The sequence below is a fragment of the Cyprinodon tularosa genome, unplaced genomic scaffold (assembly GCF_016077235.1).
Source record: "Cyprinodon tularosa strain WSP-4 unplaced genomic scaffold, ASM1607723v1 ctg45, whole genome shotgun sequence".
Lineage (NCBI taxonomy): Eukaryota > Metazoa > Chordata > Actinopteri > Cyprinodontiformes > Cyprinodontidae > Cyprinodon > Cyprinodon tularosa.
Genome location: NW_024039174.1, coordinates 3,346,889 through 3,366,577, shown reverse-complemented (window position 1 = coordinate 3,366,577; position 19,689 = coordinate 3,346,889). Strand labels below are relative to the sequence as shown.

General features: G+C 36.2%; 1 protein-coding gene across 6 annotated transcripts in view; it reads left to right on the top strand.

Moving 5' to 3' along the window:
• The window catches only part of astn1 (astrotactin 1), a 486,347-nt gene that overhangs the window by 183,572 nt on the left and 283,086 nt on the right, over positions 1-19,689 (top strand). For all 6 annotated transcript variants that reach the window (XM_038300459.1, XM_038300458.1, XM_038300457.1 and 3 more), the window contains 2 exons: positions 10,949-11,115; positions 14,875-15,069. In XM_038300459.1, the coding sequence (XP_038156387.1) occupies positions 10,949-11,115; positions 14,875-15,069 (362 nt within the window). The remainder of the gene's footprint in view (positions 1-10,948; positions 11,116-14,874; positions 15,070-19,689) is intronic.

Genomic DNA, 19,689 nt, shown 5'->3' with positions numbered 1-19,689 from the left:
CTTATCTGACTCACCTGACTAGAGCAACTTCTTCCATGTGGGCTGCGTCTGTTGTATGGTTTGTAGTAACTTGTAGATGGGATGTGTTTCATCTGCTTTTAAACATCGATCTCTTCTATCTTGTTTTTAGCTGTTTATTGAGCGTGCAGATATGAAGTCTCCCACCTACAATTTTCCCCCTTAAACAGGGGCTCTGTGCAGCCCCTTCAGTGTAGCCACTCTGGTTGCTAATGCTCTCTGCACTGGGCATGCCAAGATAGGCATGTCTTAGTGAACTTACTGTTGGGTTATACTATTTCTATTTACTAAATATTGATTGGGCAGTGCTATCTCAACAGTTCAAAGTAATTACATGTTATGATACAGATGGATTTTAGGCAGTCGGCCATCAAAGCACAGGAGCATCTGAAGTAATATTTTCTTTTCTTGCAGTTGGTTGCTTAATCTAAAAAAAGCTTCAAGCTTTTTGCTCTTTCCTACTGCAGTCCCCTCAAACATCAGTGAGTGTTCATTCTCACATGCACTGTCAGTTCAAACAGCCAAAGATGTATGATCCTTTTTTCAACACAAATGGTGCTAAAGTGATTCATCCACAGAGGAAAAATTTAAAAACACAAGCTATAGTGAGGGGTTATGGTTTTGTGCTTCATTTGCAAAGGATAATAGGATTCCCATCTATCTATGTTATCTCACTCTAAAAAAAAAGTGCTCCAGATTATAATACATTAAACTGCAGGGTTATCAATTGAGTAGGAATGTTTGACCTTAACTGTGCAGCCAGATGTATGAGCAGATTTTGACACAGGGAGGTTCTTTTTCAGTTCTGCCTTTAAGAGTTTCTCTATAGAATTAAATTGGATGCTTTTGCAGTTAGGAGACCTTTTTTTTAGCCCAACTTGCAATTTATGCGAAGATTCTGCCAACATATGGGGGACTTTTCTATTCATCCTCTTTTAAGCAGTTACATTATTTACTGGTGGTTCTAGATAACAGGCCACCATTACAGAAAGTAGTTTTACAGGAATTTAATTATGTAAAAACAAAACCTTAGATTTTATCAAAAATAATCTATGGTGCTTATGTTGTTTATTTAGTTTATTTTATCTCAATATATTGTCATATTTAAATCATGAAGTCAAGTCTTTCCAAAGGCAAGAATATAAGAGCTTTATTACATTTATTTTGGTAATGCTAGACCAAATCAGTGTGTCGTTCAGGCGAGCGACATATGAGACACTCAATTACATTTACCTTCTTAATTGTACTTACAGATGACAAATGTTATTATTTTTCTTCTTAAAGCATTTTTAAATATGTTTCCAAAGGTGCTTCAAAGGCATTTAAATATTTTACTTACTCTATTATACTATCAGAATAGACTAATATACATTTGACTTCTTTGAACAAGAATAAAGAAAAACGGTCCTTTTTCTAAAAAAATCATGAGGTCTTTGGAACCAAACACTTTTCATGAGATGACCAGTTCGAAACAAGAACAAACAATTCGACAAAGAAGCACAAATAAATTATATATTATCATTTATACCAAGGAAGACCATTGCTGTCTTGCTTTATTGTTGCCCTGTTTAGGCACCACAAAGATCCCACAACATTTATAGAGCTTACTAGTTCAAACTGGACTCAAAATTCAACATTGCATACAACACTAAATAAAAACAAGTTGCAAATCTTGCCTCTCTTAAAAGCCAAGTCCTTTTTAAAAATTCTGAACTGCAAAAGGCCTTTTGCTGCAGGCTGAAGCACTCTGTCCTTCCTCTTATATTGCTTAACTACCCCTTTGGCAACAGAAACCAATCTTGACTGGGATCACACTTTGGGATCCTAAGCACTGTTGAGCGGAGTCAATACTTGGCAAATGTAAAACTAGAGCTCAGCCCTAAAGAGGACCAGAGGAGCACATTAAATTGCCCCTGCTGGTGTTTGCTTTCCTCGGGTCAAAGGATTTTACTGAAAATTGTAAATTTAAACATAGGTTGTTTATCCGATATTGTGCCTGCTGGCTCAGACAGTTTTAAAATAGAGTAAAAGGACCCAGTGATGGGCAGTAGCGCCGCTACATGTAGCGAAGCTATTAGTTTAACTACATTTTCCAGTAGCTTGACCGTAGCGTCGCTGCTTTATTTATCAAGTAACTTTCCTGTAGCGACGTTATTGTTTTGATCAAGTAGCGACGTAGCGTCCACAAACGCTACAAAATCCAGGGCAAAACTAAGAAATGAAACCAAGTTTTCTATTTTGAAACAACAATCAGCCACAAGCTACTGTAAATAGCAGTTTCAGCTGATGCTCTTATAAGTGGCGTAGTAGCACAGGCACACTCAGTAGGGTTAAACAAGCGCACCCTTTCCGAGGCTGTCGTTCTATTGGCTGGAAAGGTTGCTAGGCAACGATCCAACTGCAGTCTGAGAGAGCAAAACAAATCCGCGATTTGCGAGCGTAACAGAGCGCGGTTTGTGCGCGAAGAGAAGGAGGCAAGCGAGAGGAGAAAATATCTGTGCAAGAAGGAATAAATCTGAGAGAAGAAACAAAGAGAGAAGAGAAAATATTTGAGAGAGAGCGCATGTTTTAAGTGTGAGCATTATAAGTTTTGAGAGCAAGAAGATGAAATTCTTTTCTCAAATTGAAATGATGTGCTCTTGCATTATGGCAGGATAATTCTCCCATATCTATGTGCCACTAAGATACTCTAATTAGAGAGCAGTAGTGAAACTTCCATATTGTATTTTCATGGCCTAGTTTACCTGACAGGATGTTTACATAAATCTGTTTTTAGGCTGTGCACAGATAAGATTTTTTATGGAGGAACAGCTCTACCGTATATAAAATAAATACATAAATAAATAAATGCTCAATAAATAAATAAATAAATAAGCATTCAATTAATTGCCTCCAAAAATACAATGAATAAATATGTAGGTAGAAATTAAATTAAATGGTGAGACATATATATATGTATCTCTTCATTAGCTTCTTTATTTTTTCACCTTCTTTTGTAAACAGTTTTGTTTGTTACTTGAATCAACTGTTTAATTGAGGTCTTTTGTAGGGTTTTGTTTTCCCTAGAGATGTCCATTGAATGCAAACTCATAGCCATGTCTCGGTGTGTAGAACACACAGTACCTTTAATTTGGTTCTAATAACAGCAGATTGTTTACTAGTTTGTCTACTAGTAATTACTTTAGTTTTTATTTTAATATGCTGATCATAAAGCAATGTTTACACTGTGATATGTCATTAGCTGATCTTTAATAAATATTTTAACTAGTGTGTCAGACTCATTTTGAATTGACATTAGGTTGGTACAACGTTAAGTAGCTTCTGATGTAGTTAAGCTACTTTTAACACATTAGTGTAACTTAGCTTGCTATAATTCTTTAGGTGGTAGCTTTTGTGTAGTGAAGCTTAATTTATTGTTGAGTAGCTGATAGCTTAGCTCACTACACTGGACAAGTAGCTTGCCCAACACTCAAAGGACCAGAGGAAAAAATATTTCTTGTTTTTAAATTTATTATTGCATTAAAATAATGTACTGTATAATCAGTGCTGAATCCATAGAAATACGTCATGCTCTTGTTTATAACCAATTTTCAATTATTTGTAGGTCAGTACAACTCTCATATGTTTTAAGACATTTTCTTACACTTTAACGTTACAGTAATTAAATGTAATAATGACCAAATGAGAATATCTGCTACAAAAGGTGGGTGTTAAATTAGATATGTTGTTCCTACTTAATAATTAATGGACTAAGTAATCCCCCTCTAGGAAGAGAAAAACACATTTGATCAATCATTTAGTTGAGAATAAGAGTGGAATTGACAAGACACTAGACACAATAGCAATGAAGTCAATATCATCAAAACCTGCACTTCTGCGGTTTTTAGCTCAGTTAGGCACAGAGAGCTGTAGGATTTTCTCTTTCTCGGTTTTCAGAGCACAACAGTGTTGCTGAATCATTAATAGATGATTAAAGATGTGACCTGTAGTTCTCTTCAGGGTTTTGACTTCATATTCTGTGTGAATATCTGGTCCTTCATAAACTTTAAGACACAAAAAAGTATCACTTTATCATTAGTCCAGCAGGTTTGAAACTACAACTGAGAATTCAGAAGTAATTTTCTGAAAAGATACAACAAAAAGAAAACTAAATAATGCTTTATTTATTTATGCACTTTTACACCTACACTGTGCCTAAAAAAAGATGTCTTTTGTGGGTTGCACAAAAACCTCTACTGCCTGTTCAGCTTGTTATTATGGAAATAATCTTTAGGTTTTAGGCTTTATATCTAAGGAATTTAAACTGCAAAATTCCAGGGCATAAGAACCTACCGGGTAGGAAAGTGTCTACTGTCTCAAAAAATTGCATCTGTTTGATCTAGTTTTCTTTTCATTCACTATCTTCTACAATTTGCTGTTAAACGACAAATTTATAACTTCAAGACAACCCCCCCACCTACACATGCATATGCACGCATACCCACCATACACACACACACACCCCTGAACACACCAATTCTCTTCCTACCATTTGTATTGAGGACTATGCGTCGACTTCCATTTACTTCTATTTTTTTTGTGATGTTCAAACCTTTCTATGCACTAACCCTAACAATTACCTTGAACCCAACCATTAACATTTTATACCTCACCCTAACCCTAAACTAAACTTAATTGACAACTAAAGGCTGGTTTATACTCAGAAACCAGGTCATCTGCATGTGTGTTGCAGTGAACGCAAATGTGCCATCAACCCCTTCCGCAGACTCTCTGCTGCACGTTTCCAAAATTGTAGGTGACCACAGACAGTGCCGCAGACAGGAGGCCTCTGATTGGTAAAATCTAGATCCGCTCTACACTATCCGTATTCCCTGTTTGGTACCTTACCGGCTTGTTTTGTTTGTATGACCGCCATTGTGACTCGTGAAGATAGACCAACTAGAAGAGCGAGGTGCGCGAAAACGCTGAGACCCGTTTTCCACCTGAATCCCAGCTCTGTTTCGCCCTCATGTCCCTCCGTTGTCGCATAACTTCCCCCAACTTCCTCACTCATTGGAGACATTTATCTCTGCATTTAAACCATCCCCTTAATGGGCAGTGGGCTGCCATCATGGGGCAGCTGGGGAGCTACCAGGGGTTAAGGGTCTTGCTCAGAGAGCCAGAGTCGGAGTTGGGCTCAAACTCAGAACCTCAGGGTTCTAAGCTCTATGCCCTAACCACTAGGCCACCACTCCCCAAGCTGTAAAAAGACATACAATGGGTAAAACAATTTACACACAGATACTGTACAACCTGCAAACATAAAACATAAAAAAATTATTGTCTTAACATTTTTACTCTTTACTTTTTGTGACTCGCTGATTAAAGCCTGATCAGGGTTTACACTCACTTCTTGGAAATGTACGCCTTACTTTTTTGGTCTTTGTTCTTACATTTGCTATCAGATGAATTTGAAAACTGCAAAGATGATCCAACTCCTCTCAAAGGGATTTGTTGCTGTTTGGCAATAGCACAGAGCTGATTCTCTTAAGCCTGAAAAGCACTGCAGGAATTTATCTCCATTAAGCAACAGGATTAAAAGCCATGGTGGTTCAAGGGGTTTTCCAGAGAAGGCTTTATATTGCTAGCTTTTTCCTCACTAAAACAGACAGGACTTTAACTCACTGTCAGCTTATTAAATGATGTAAGATTAATGGTGATTTACTTTATCTTTAAAGACTCTTGTTTGTGTTAGTGGATGGTTAAAATGTAGGGACCTATTCTGTGAAAAGATTTTCTCAGAATCTTATAAAAATTATATTATTCCCAGAATTTTTTTTTTTCTGTACTCCTGAAAAAGAAAAATGTGCAAAGGATACAATAAAAAAAATTTTTAAACTAGAATTTTTTTACTATCACTATCACTATATTATTTTGATCCTAGTTTCTATCATTTAAGACTTTATGGAGATGAACAAACAAGTTTAGTGTATTTGTTTGTTTCATCTGTAAGAGGACGCTGTTTCACTAATATTCCACTTTCAGGGACATTTTAAGAACTAGAGAGGCTACTTACCATGAATGCATGACTTGGGGGTTTTATGCTGCAATGCAGATTCTGAATACTGCAGCTTGTTATTGATGGAGAGACTAGGTACAGTACATGTCTAAAGGCAGTTCTTTTCAGTAGACAAAAGCCTTACATGATGTTACTTTTACTGTCCATGACTTCGTCTTGGTTTGTGACAAACCCAACATTTTCTTAGGGGAGGAGATGTTACCAAAGTAACATTTGTCAGTTTGTTGCCTCATTCTGTACAGGCATGTCTCAGAATTGATCACAGCAAATATAAGTCATAATAATTTCCACCCACTTAAATAAGATAACAATTAACATGACACCGACCTAATGATGACTACTGTGAGCTATCCTTTACCGCACCCTGCCTGTAGTTGTTTAATTTGCAAAATGATTTGTATGAAAACCATTTTTTGTTGAAATCAGTTACACAACGCTGATCCAAGTCAGCTGATGAAGTGCACTCCGAAAATCCTGTGGGCTTAATTATCTTCTGTGTAATGCCTTCAGACACAGTTAATATTCATTCATCTTGCCCTCCACCCAATATAATATTGGACTTGCACTTCTATGGTTTATGAGGATACAGAATATTATAGTTCCATTTCCTGCTAAATAAGACTGCCAGATTTGTTTTATTGACTTGCTAAAAGTTTCTTTGATTGAAGTTTTCAATGATAGACTCCACAAATCCCAACCACTGGCCCAACCACTCTCATCATTGCAGTAGCTGCAATGATCACATTCTACCATTGCTTCATTTTGCTGTTGCCGCACTAATGATGATTCACTTATGTCCTAATACAAAAAGCACGAACTTGGCCTTTTCTATAGAAAATAAGCTCAGCAAAGACACTATCAGTAAAGCTTTGAACTTAATATCCCAGATGGTCTGTTGGCCAGTGAGGATGAAATAAATACATGACCCAACATTAAGGCAAGAATTAATTTGCTGCTCCCTGATGTAGAAACACAATATGTGTGTGAAAAAATGTAGGCTTATAAAAACTAATTATCATATAGTAACCCTATGATAAAATACTGAAAATAAAAATGTATAAAGCATTTTATTGTATATATATATATATATATATATATATATATATATATATATATATATATATATATATATATATATATATATATATATAGACATATAGACATATATCCCAAACCTTCCGGAAGTTCTGGGAGTCTCCCTGATAACGATAGTTGTTCACAGATGCCCGCGAGTCGGATAATTCATCCCAGATTTTAGACTATACGAAGTTGTTTTTTTTTTTTATGCAAGTGAGAGCGTGCAGCCAATGCAATAATTCGTGCATCATGTGCGGATAAGAACTGCTTACATTGCTCAAGCACAAGAGAGAGGGGAGTGTGGGGAGGAAGTTGCTTGTGAAACCTGAGCATATCTGTCCAAAGCGATGCTCTGTTTAACGAGCGTTCCAGGCAACTGGTTGTCAGAGAGTGCGCTGATTGGTTTAGTCAGAAAAATAAGCCAATAGGTTTTGATTTACTCTCTGACAGTCACCTAGTTACAACTCAAAGCTGTGCATCTGTGAAATGGCAGGGGTTGAATTCCCAAGTAAAAAAATGAAAACATAAAATTAACTTTACAACAGAATATGCTTAAGTATATCCATGACTAGTGAAGGTGAAGAATGATGACACCGTGGCGAGGTGTACTATATGCTGAAGTCCCAAAAAAAATAGAAAGCACAACAGATGTTCTAGGCTGGCATATTGAAACTATTGAAATGTATAAAAGACAAATAATCTTCTGTTTTGTGTTTAAGAAATTACCGTTAGTTAATAAAAAGTTGTTGCAAAGTTGGTCGGGTTGGTTTGGGGGGTAGGGATAACATATTGTCCCTTCTGTTGAGTGGTCATTCACTAAAAAAATATTTAAAATTTAACATTTCAGAACGAGTTGCAGTTGTTGTTCAACTTGTAGACACAAAAAATATTCAGAAACAAAACATTTTTCATTTATTAGTCATGTCTTTAATGTTTTCACTTAATTTTTTGTGTGTTACTGTTATAATTTTTGTAATTGTTTTGGACATCCGAAATATGTCTGCGCAATATAAATATGTAATGTACACACTCAGACAAAGACTTGTTTATCCTAAAAAAAAAACAGAAAAACACCCAATACAACAACAAACACCCCAGTCTAAAGATTGACATGAATAAGAGAGCGGACAGCAAGACAGGCCTTCTCAACCAACATCAGTTTCTGACCTCACAAATGTGCTTCTGTAAAATGTGTGGCAAGGCAACTAAATACATTTGAGTATACAAGTGACCTATTCTCTCCCTCTGTGTGTGTGTGTGGGGGTTTTTCTTTATTAAACAAGCAGGATACAATCCCTACGTCAACCTGGACAGACTCACACAGAGAAAAGCCGCAATTAGAAAATATTAATCTTATTTATACAGGTAACACAATCATCTTCAATCCCTCGTACTGAGCATGCATGTAGTAACAGTGGAGAGAAAAACTAAATTTTAACAGGAAGAAACCTCCAGCAGAACCAGGATCTGTTTGAGTGGCCATCTGACAAGGTCAACTCGCGTTCAAGGAGACAGAAGCAGATAAAGATATAGACGGCGCACTGGCCCTGGCAGAAGACTTTGATGTTCTGAATCAACGTATGCTTGGATGAGTAAACGAAAAGGATTAGCCTGGTCTTCCCCTCCGGGGCCCGGATTCTGATGGTGGAATAAGCAAGAGGGTAACTGGGACTGAGAATAGTCTGAGAGTGAGGGAGGAGATGGGGTGGAGTAGTGTAGGTGGGTGAAACTTTGTTTGCGTGCAGGAGAGAGAAGATGTGCCAGGAGGTAAATGAAGGGAACCTTGAAAGCTGATTGGCTTCGGAGATGGTGTGGCCCACGAGTTGATTGGCTTGAGCGGAAAGAGGGACTTTGCAGTTGGTTTAGGTGAAGAGTCTTCCAGATAGAAGTTTTGCATAAGCTTCATTACTTGGAATATTTTCGAAATATATGGAAATGCTGGTGATTTTAAGTTATTTTATTTTCAATGCTGAAGAACAGATTATTATTTACCGGAATTAAGGGAATTTTAAAGCTGTAAAAGTATTTTTTGTTCAACTATGGTTAATATATATGTTTTCAATTATTGTTTACCCAAAACCCTAGTATGAAAATAATTTCTCCTTTTAATAGAGAAAGAAGAAAGGGATGCACTCCTCAGCACTCTTTCAGACTTTTTTCTCTGTAATGAAAATGAGCAAAATAAATGTTTTGCTTTTACTTCCAGAATTATACTTCTTCTGGTTTAAAAAACAATCAGCATTGGAGTGAATTAAAAAAGAGCTCTAAGACCTAAGTTCACCCCAACTTCCTTTTATTCTAAAGCTTTGTTCAGAGTTTCCCATGATGTTTTTTTATAGACCTGTCAAGTCGACTGCACATAATAGTTTCTGTCAGCTAATACTTCAAAGGCAACTTTGATGAAGTACACTTTAACAAGGTACCACTGCATTCACAATGGGGACCTGGCAAAAGGATTTCTTCAAGCACCAAAGTATATGTGTTGGCTCATTTCGTTATGTAGGCCTGCTCAAATTAGTACAAAGTTCAGGTGCCTCATTTGGCTTAATGAAGCTCAAAGGTTTGCTGTAAAATCTTGTCCAATTTGCGTTTCTGTCAAGGTGCAGTGGAAATTGTTTTTTTTCACATCCAGCAAACAGGAGTTGCAATTTAAGTGTGCCTCACATTTTAAGCATAAGGCAATGCAAATGGGTCATTATATCCAAGACAGAAAAACAATAAATAAATAAAAAATGTAAAACATTACTAAACATTCAGCTAATATTGCATATTCTGAAGCTGTAATATCACAAGTATACAATATATTGAAGCAGTAGCCTCTGTATGAAATAAAATGTTTACTTTTTTAACAGGTTTTGTTTTTCTGTTTAATATATCTCTCAGTAATTATTATGATTGCTTTGGCAGAATTAAAAACATTGGTCCAAAATGTATCATACAGCAGTATTAGAGGATATTAGATGATCATAATCTTTTTTTCTCATCTTCCCATACATGTTGAAGTATTTAAAGGCTTTTAAGAAGAATAACATTATGTTATGATTTGTCTTAACATACCATGGGCCACAATGCATTATTGTAAAAGTCAAAGACTGTGCATGCATTGTTGGCCACATGTCTATTTCTTTAATGATAATGTATACCCAATTTTCTGATAGTTAAAGTCTTAGCCGTTTGTCTTGACAAAAGGCTGACTGAATCCTGGGATATCCAAGGATAGACAGGATACCTCGGACCCATCCTTTAAATTGGGCAAAAAGAAGGACGCATTTTAAGGCTGCATAAGGAGGAGTCTTGGAATCCAACCAGACCTCGGCGCCGCGCTATAATGTAATCGTCCTTCGAATCTGGCCTTCAGAGGACGCATCCCATGAATTCGAACAGAGCCCATGTCTCCACTGCAATAAAATCCAGTGGTGTCATGCGTCTGACATATAACATTGCATGTGGCGATAATGATTCGCATTATGTTATGAATTTATATTTTTTTCCTTTTTCAACTTTATAATGCATTTCCGTCTTAATACCTTTGATAATGGGCTGTTGAAGTTTTAAATAGTTTTGAATAAAAAAAAAAAGAAGGAAAACAGCAACAATGGTGCTCAACATGAACATATGTCTCTTTTGAAGCACACATGCTCTTATAAAGGACTATCTGCCCACAGTGCCCAGGGAGCTAAATTTCTTATTACAATAACGTTTCGCATTAAAGATATCTGTCCAAATGTGGTTTTAATTGACCAAGAATTTAAAAGTAAGGATTTGACTCATTTCCAACCCTTTATTTCTTTATAGTGCCCCCCAGGTCTGAGTCCAATGAAAGATGGGACCGGGTGCTATGACCACCACATTGGGATTGACTGCTCTGACGGCTTCAATGGTGGATGTGAGCAGCTGTGCCTCCAACAGCTGGCCCCTCTAGAGGATGACCCAACACTTTACAACATCCAGATGTTCTGTGGGTAAGCAACAACACAACTCAGCAGTTTATTATCTGTAATTACTCTTAATTATTAGGTTTTATAAACATGTCATCTTAATTCATGTCACTGTAAATGACACATTGTGTCACACATGAAAAGAAAAAACTTACTGTATCATGTCATAAACAAGTAAGGAAAAATCTCCATCCCGTGAGCAATGCCAAAACCTCCTGATCTCAAAAAAGAATATTATTTAACACCTAGTTCTGATCAGACATGCATAAAAACGTATTTGAACAAAGTGAAGGCGTTTAATTTATGCAAGATTCTGATTCCTGTGATGGTGGAAGACATTCTTTGTCAGGATCCAGAGGCTTGCCCACCAGAGGTCAAATTTAGTTTCTGTTTCAAAAATGTACTTTAGAAAATATCTTATTACACTTCTAAATAGGAATGTCATTTTGACCAGGAAAATCCTATTTTAGCGATCTACAAATGGGACAAGAGAGGCGAGTGCTTTTAATAAATGTAAAATGGCCTGCCATAGAACACTTCATATAAAGTTAAGCATTAGGCGTAGGGCTGTATGGCTGTTTTTCTATCTTCTAAACACTTTCTCGATTTTGTTTCTTCCTTTCTGCATAAATTAAAACTCAGCAATGATGGAAAAAACATCATTTCAATTAACCAGGTAGACTGGCAGAGAGATAGGGTTGTTTAAAAAACTTATATTAAACAAAAAAAAAGGTAATATACTGTAGAAAAGAATCAAATGCTCCCTAAGTATTGGTTGTGGCAATGTTTACTGTATTATCACTACAGTATTTACATTTACACAAAGCTGTTTGGTGTTCATTGTTCTGTGATGCATCTACACCGCTGTCCCTCAATTCATACGTGCTTATGTTAAAACATGTTATATCATTCATAGCCGACTATTCTTCGAAAAGGGCAGGGAGATTAGGAGATGTGAGTTGAAAACGTATATAATGTGCTTTTATAAAGCAGAAAAGGTGATAACAAATAGCAGTTTTAATTAAGAGTTAAAAGGATGTGTGCCAGCTTTTTTAGATATATTATCACCCTGACTACAAACCCAGATGCTATCTCTTCTATTTTCCAATTTAATTTAATTACCGTAGGCTTTTGTCAAGTGATGTATTTACTAAATGTTTATGATTCTGAAATTCATTATTAAGAGGCCAACCTGATGATCTCAACATATAACATTGTTAGTTGTCACTTCAAAATGCTATTTCAACTCCAGTAAATTATATTACATTTTAATGGGTTTAGCTAAGATAATACTTGGTAAATGGGAAATATTGCATATCTATTTAATTCTTCCAGTTATGTACAAGAGCAGACTTTCTCTCCACTCACCTAAAACCCAAGAAATCAATCCCTTTTATTTCCTCCAAGCGTTGTTTTTACACTTGGGCCTTGGTTAGTTGCTGTTAGGTAAGTAACCAAGGTCCCTTCAAAGTGAAGTGACTGTCAGGCAGAAAACACCGTAGCATCTAAAAGGATGGTTGCTGTAAGAAAATAATTTGTCATGATGTGTTGGTTGAAGGTTTTTATAATAAATGAGTGGCTATGAAGGGTGACCCCAAACTGTAGATCCTTAAATATGACAGCAGTACTGTTTTCCAGACCAAGGACCCCCAAACTGATGGCGAGATGGAGCGGGGACCCCCTAACTATATATATTGTATGAAATTGTGTCCTATAGTCACTCTATTACAGATGGAGTAATGTAAAGAAATTAATTTCTCCCTGGGATTATTAAAGTTTTTCTGATTCTGATTCCTGGTTGTTGTGAATGAAACGGTGCCCAGCTTAAAAGAGCTCCTATGTGTCGCTGAATGTGTGCATTGATGACTGAAAGACATCTTTTGTCTCCATTTATCTGTCTACTACAGTGTGTTGATTTCATGTTAATGAGTATTTAAAGACATTTCAATTAGTGGGGGAAAAAATTGCAGGGGGGGGAATATAAAAATATCAACTAACCATGCAGACCCTCATGCAGTACCTCCATAGACCCCCTAGGGGTCGCGGATCCCCTGTTGAACACCTCCGCTCAAGAAGATTTTACTAACACAAACTAAGGGACCAGGCTGAGGTAGGAATTTAAGGTTACTGAAGTGCGGATTTTTTTACTGAAAGCCGGCGGGCAAACTTGTTGCCATCATCCTCACCGACCACCTGGTCATAAAACTGTTTTAAGTGATCATACTGCTGCTTTGTCGCCTCCACGCTGCTGTGGCTTCCACACGGCATTTTGTTTTGATGACGCACGCGGCTGTAGGCTACGACACTGGTAGCTGGTGTTGCCAGATTGGGTGTTTTCCCCGCTACATATTAAGGCCTGTTTACGGTGTGATTTAGCCAGGGTTTCGCCTGGAGGGCTCTATAGAAATCTGGCAACCTATTGAACGGAGCTGAACTGAGAGAGCGTGCCGTTCACAGACACCAGAATGAACGAGTTCACAATAACGTTCATCCGGCAGTAATGCAGTACGTTCAGTTCACGTTCGCCCAAAATATGAACGAGTTCATGAACTTTCGTTCAATGAACGCGTTCAGGCACATATATATATATATATATATAACCCTATCAAAATATGTTACATATTTCTATTTTCTATTATTTTCTATTTCTATTTCTATATATTACATATTTCTCCGCTGTGAGATCAATAAAGCTCATCTAATCTAATCTACATATGCTTAAATTATTTCTGTACAAAGGGGCAGAACTGGAACATTTTGAGTACCACCGCAAAAGCTTAAATTTTTGACATAAATTGTTGTGCTACGAAATTGCTTGTAGACTGCTTTATTTATCACTTAGATTTGTATTTGCAGAAATATAACAATTCTAATTAACCAAACTCTTGTTCCTTCTACAAATATTCAGATCGAATACATTTAAGTTTATAAATATAGTCTAAGAGAATTTAGAAAAATCTCATGGGGTATGGATACTTTTGCGGGTCAGTGTTTAGTTAGTTGAATATTGAAGACTGAATAGATTCATGTGTACAGTAAGCTACCAGCATTGCTAATTAACTCATTTGTACTTGAAAGAAGCTATCTTGCCCTTAAATGCCATCTTGAAACCTAGACAGCATTTAACACATTTTTTAAATCTGGGAGTGAAACAAATTTCTGTTGCTTTTAACTCTCAACTAAAGCCTTTTTTCCCATCTTTTCTCATAATGAAGATGTAACTAATGGGAAGCCTGATGTGGAAGACTGGCATTAGTTTTTCCAAATTCATTATTCGAGGGTAATGTTTTTATTTTGTGTTTTAAATGCACCTTTTAACTTTATTTGACCCTTCAATGCTAATATGTGAAAAAAGAATGCTAAATTACAATTGTAGGTTCTTTCAGTATCCTTTAAAGGTTTATTTAACCTCTCAGCTCAAACTCAAATACTTATGTCCATTGTCAGACAACTTCTTAATGTTTAATCAACAGACCTAAATCAAATGGTCAATCTACTTTGCTAGCATAGTGTCAAGTTCTGCAGAGCTCTGCTAATGATTTGTGTTGGACTCAGGTGTACTTAAGCAGAGATGCAGCTAAAGATTGCAGGATTGCTTCCTTGTAAGACCATTTGTTTTCTCCTATGAGATGCAGATTTTCTCTGAGCCCTGATTAACTCTTGAAAGGCATAGATAAAAGATCAATACACTTATGTGAAAGTAAATTGGTTGGGAAGACAGTAAATATCTTAAAAGATAAATTGTATTGCATTGTAACTGTATTTTTTTTATTATGATTTCAGGTGCATTGAGGACTATAAACGTGGTCCTGATGGAAGGTCATGCTTACCTCTATCTGAAGTCTGCACAGAGGGTGTAGACTGTGGGGAAGCAATAGACATCCCTGCCAACCAGACTGTCTTTGGAGACCTCTTCTACGGCTACAACAACCAGACCCAGGAAAGCACCACTGGTCAGATACTGAAGGCCACATTCAGGTAAACACACAAGCTGTTGGTGAAGCATAGTCTGTGGTAGACTGTCCTGCCATTTGTATCACAGCAGGGAAACAGTTGGGGAAGGGTTAGGTTTTAGGTTCCCACTGTGCTGACATCTTTGTGATGGATCACTTTCAAATAACAGCCTCTCTGTGGTGGCTGGGTAAAATAGATTGCTGTGGCAGGTGTATACGAAAGATAAAATAAGGATGAAATAGATTTTGGTCTTCCATAAGAAACATATATTGGGCTATAAGCCTGTGGTTAATAAATAAAGCAAAGCAAAAAACATAGCAAGAGTTCTCAAAAAGAGACATACTGTAAAATATCACGTTAAAAAACTATGAAGCCCTATGTTGGTCATTAATTAGTGGTCATTGTGTTAAATAACAATGCAATGTAGATGTGTATTTGAGATTTCAAAATTCTTAAAGTTATCTGAGCTAATCTGCTTTTCAATTTTAATAGATTTATACCATGTTAATTATGCTGCTTCAGGGGTACTAATTATTTTCTGATACCTGCACTTTTACTTTTTAAAAGTTTTTGCTAGTGTACTGAAATAAAACAAAACTCCAGCTGACCAGCCAGCTATACTGCTTGAACTTGTGCCAATGCCTTCAGCCGTATTTATTTTTCAAAGATAGATAATGACAATGTATGTCTTAGAGGAAACATTTTCTACATTTCTTCAGCCTTAGAAATATCTTTCTATATAAGCAATAAAGAAAAGTTACATATAGCCGGTCAATAAGGAGTTATTTGCTATATTATGCTGGGTATACACTGTGTGTTTAGCAGCTGTTGCAGATTAAGGAAAAGTGTTGCTGGAATAGGGTGGTGGAATTGGTTGTAGATTTAAATCTGCTCTCTTATGTCCCACTGTGAGGAATGTTATAGAGTCTTTTGAAAAAACAATTTTCTGAAATAATTATCTGACGGTGCCTGATATTTACATTGATAATCTCACAGTGAAACAGCTGCTTTGACTTAGATCTACTGATAGAAATACTGCTGCTGCCTGAGATGGACCACATAAGGGAAGATAAATGAAAGGCGATGTATTTTTAGGAATTTTTTTAATATGATCCTAAGAAAAAAAAAGGTTGCCAGAACATTATTAATTTGGATATAGTAACAGTAACCATGGAAACTGGTAATAAATGAGTAACAAAATGAGTGGCCAGGAAAAAAATATATAAATTTCAGTTGGAATCTTTCTGGACTCTGATGCACTGAATAATTAAATACATTTTTCACATGCCACGATGCGATTCTATCACAATGCATCATGAAACTTGAAATATTGCGATGCATTGCGATATTTTCACTGAACACTGTAAAAAAAAGATACAGCCCTTACCAGTGGCTGACTGGCTGTGTGTGATCTAGATAGTGGCTTCAATTAGTAATTAACTGAAAGCAACTGAATTCATACATAGCTGTATTTATTGAAACGACTTTTGAAGGTGTTGCCATGAAAACAAATACTGCACAGAAATATTACTATTACTGGTGTCAACACACTGACAAAAAGATCTTAGGATTCATCAAACTTAAAATAACAAAATAAGGATAATCAGTGCCGTTTACATGGCCTCAGTGGTCCTTTAAACCAATGAAATGAAAACATTCAAATGTATGACATTTCCCCTTTTGCAAATTATGTGCATCATATCAATTTCGTTTTTACCTTCTTTGTTTTTAAAGCCTAAATGCATCCAAGCATCTTACTTGAAATGTGATGGAGCCGGGGGGACGAATTTTCTCAGTCTCCTCAATGTTTTGTTTACGAATGACTCGTCTCAGTATCCCGCGGCTGGACATGCATGTGACACAAAGCAGCAGGCGTCAACACATCCGCAGCGACATCTGCTGGACTGGAAGTTGTATTCCACTTGGTTTGGCTGATGTGCGGCAACCATTCGTGTATTTTGTTTGTTCATTTTTTTTTTTATATAATCAATTCTTGCCTTCAAGAATCGATGCAGTAGATCACAAAAATTAGAATTGCGATGCATCGTCATGACGATTATTTTGCACACCCTTAATATATATATATATATATATATATATATATATATATATATTTATATAAACTAATCGACATGAACTTGGATTAAAGATAATCATCCTAAAGAAGTCAGATTTATTATTGGACTATGTTTTATGTTTATTTGATTGTAGTTATGCTTTGGGAGAATTTGGGATTAAAGAACTGGCTAATTTTGTTTTTAATTGGGCAGGTAATCCAGCAGGCTGACAGAGCTGAGATATTATCTAACCCTAAATTCTCTTCCTAAACTAGCATATTACTAGCTCCAGCCTCAGCTAAATCCAAATTCTCTCTTTTTTTTTTATTTTGATGTCTAGCGGCACAGATTTATGTCATACCCTGATCTGACGCACCCTGATAAAGTGGCCTGTTGTCATAAGTTGTAAGTGATTTTTTTTAGCAAATGGTGATCATAAAATATGAACTTGATCTCATATCAAAGACAGTTACTTCCATGTAGCATATTGTGGCACCAAATACTCTTATAAGATTGCAAAAATTGTACAATGTAGGAAGGCCATTAGTCTGTCATTGTCTACAGTATACTGGGGCATTTCCAAACCCGTTTTAACAACTTTTATTAGTAGTGATAAATGTGATAAATGTAATTTTCTCTGTAATTTCAAAGTTATACTCATTTGGGTCAAAGTCTTGGAACCGACTACTAGTAGGCTGTTTCTACATTCTGCCTGCTCATCAGGTTCAAACGAGAAACAATATGGCAAACATCCAGCTGTGTTTAATTTAGATCTATCTCTGGACTTTGTTGACATTAGCTTAACAATGTGATACTGATATTCAATTTCTCTCTAGTCAAAATCTCACCAGATGTGGAGAACAGCACAACTCAAATACTTAAAAGGAAAGTATTATGCAAAATCCACTTTTTTAGCTTTTAAAGAGTTTTGCTATACTGTTTATGTCCAGGAATGTTCAGTTCCATTTCTACAGGTCTTATTTTAACACTTTAATTGCTGTTTGGGTAATTTTTTTTTAGTTTGTTCGGTTTTCTCTTTAAGTATTTTTTTTCCCTCTATTACATAATACTTCAGGCTGTGGAATTGCTAAATAAGGTCATTAAATTTCTGTTTGAAAACCAAAGAATCAGCCATTTTTTTTTTCTGGTGGTATTTCTGTTGACAACTTAATGCCTTTGTCACTATATCTAGCGAGTTTTGAGACCCGTCTAGAAGCTGTTTTTTTTTTTTAAAGCGACTAGCAAAAAATCTAGCAACTTTTTCTGTGCTGTTAAAGTGTTTGGTAACTGCATAAGCATCAGTCGCTCTGAATTTACGGTCTTCAGTAAGCAGAGGTGGTTGCTGCAAGCCCTCCTTAGCACTAACAGGCAGTCAGAGTCAGCAGCAAGCCATGCCAGAGGAAGAACAAATCCCCTCTGTTTTCCCATTGAAAATTAGTAAACCAATGCACTAGGCCTCTACTGATCTGCTTTAAAGCAAGATGCAAATCTGATATTTACTGTTTTTCTTTTTCTTTGAAACTTTAGTTCCCAGAAAAGATCCCTCCTAGTTTATACACAGCCTCAGCCACTTCCTGTACCTCTGCTAACTATCTTTAAATTAAATTTGATAACATAAGATTATTTATGTAGTTTTGGTTCAGGTAAAAATATAATAAGTATTTTATAGAGTATATATTTAGTTTAAATCTTGTTTAGAGTGTTTTTAATTACTTTCCAGCTTGCTGGTGTTGATATTCCTCTCTCATACGAATGGATCAAAGCATTACCAAATATGCAAATAAGCTTATTACATCACTTAGCAACCTCTAGTTACCTTTAGGAAAGCCAAAAGCGACTTTCTTTGGTGAAAAGTTGGTAATTTGGCTGGCAAAGTTGAAGGACTTCGAATCAACAAAGCAATGAATTTAAATAGATGGTTCCTTGGTGTATTAACTCGCACAAGTCATTACACCATCTACCAGAATCAGAACCTCTTCTAAGGGTCTGATTGAATTTATTCTTGTCATTCAAGGTGAAGGTGCTGTTTGTTTTTGCAAAGCCTCGGCCAGAATGAGCAACTACAGAAAAGACGGGTACAGCGAAGCGAAAGGCTTATGTTTCCACTGTACGCTAGATTTGACTCCTTGAGGACATAATCTCATTGTGGGTTTTTAATAACATTACACAAAAAATTCTCTTTGGTTGCCATTTTTGTCTCGGTGAACACATTACAATATATGAATATATTTTGTTATGCTATTGGTGCAATATGCATATAAAATATATTAAAAAAATAAATAAAAAAAAACTTTTTTTTTTTTATCATCCTTACTGCCATTTCAGACCTATAATGATTTTTTTGTTGTTGAGACGTCAAGCCCAGGATGCTGTATTTAAAGCTCCATGAGTAAAGTAGGAACAAGTTAGCAGACTGCAAATGAGGAAAAATGTTAAAAAAAACGTCCAATTCTAAGAAAAATTATAAACATTTTTTTTGCAAATGTTGAAGTTTTGAAGCAGCCATTCCATGCTCTAAATAAAAGTTTTAGACATAATTTTTGTGTTCGGCCTATTTTTTTAATTCATCCCGCTGGATATTGGTGAG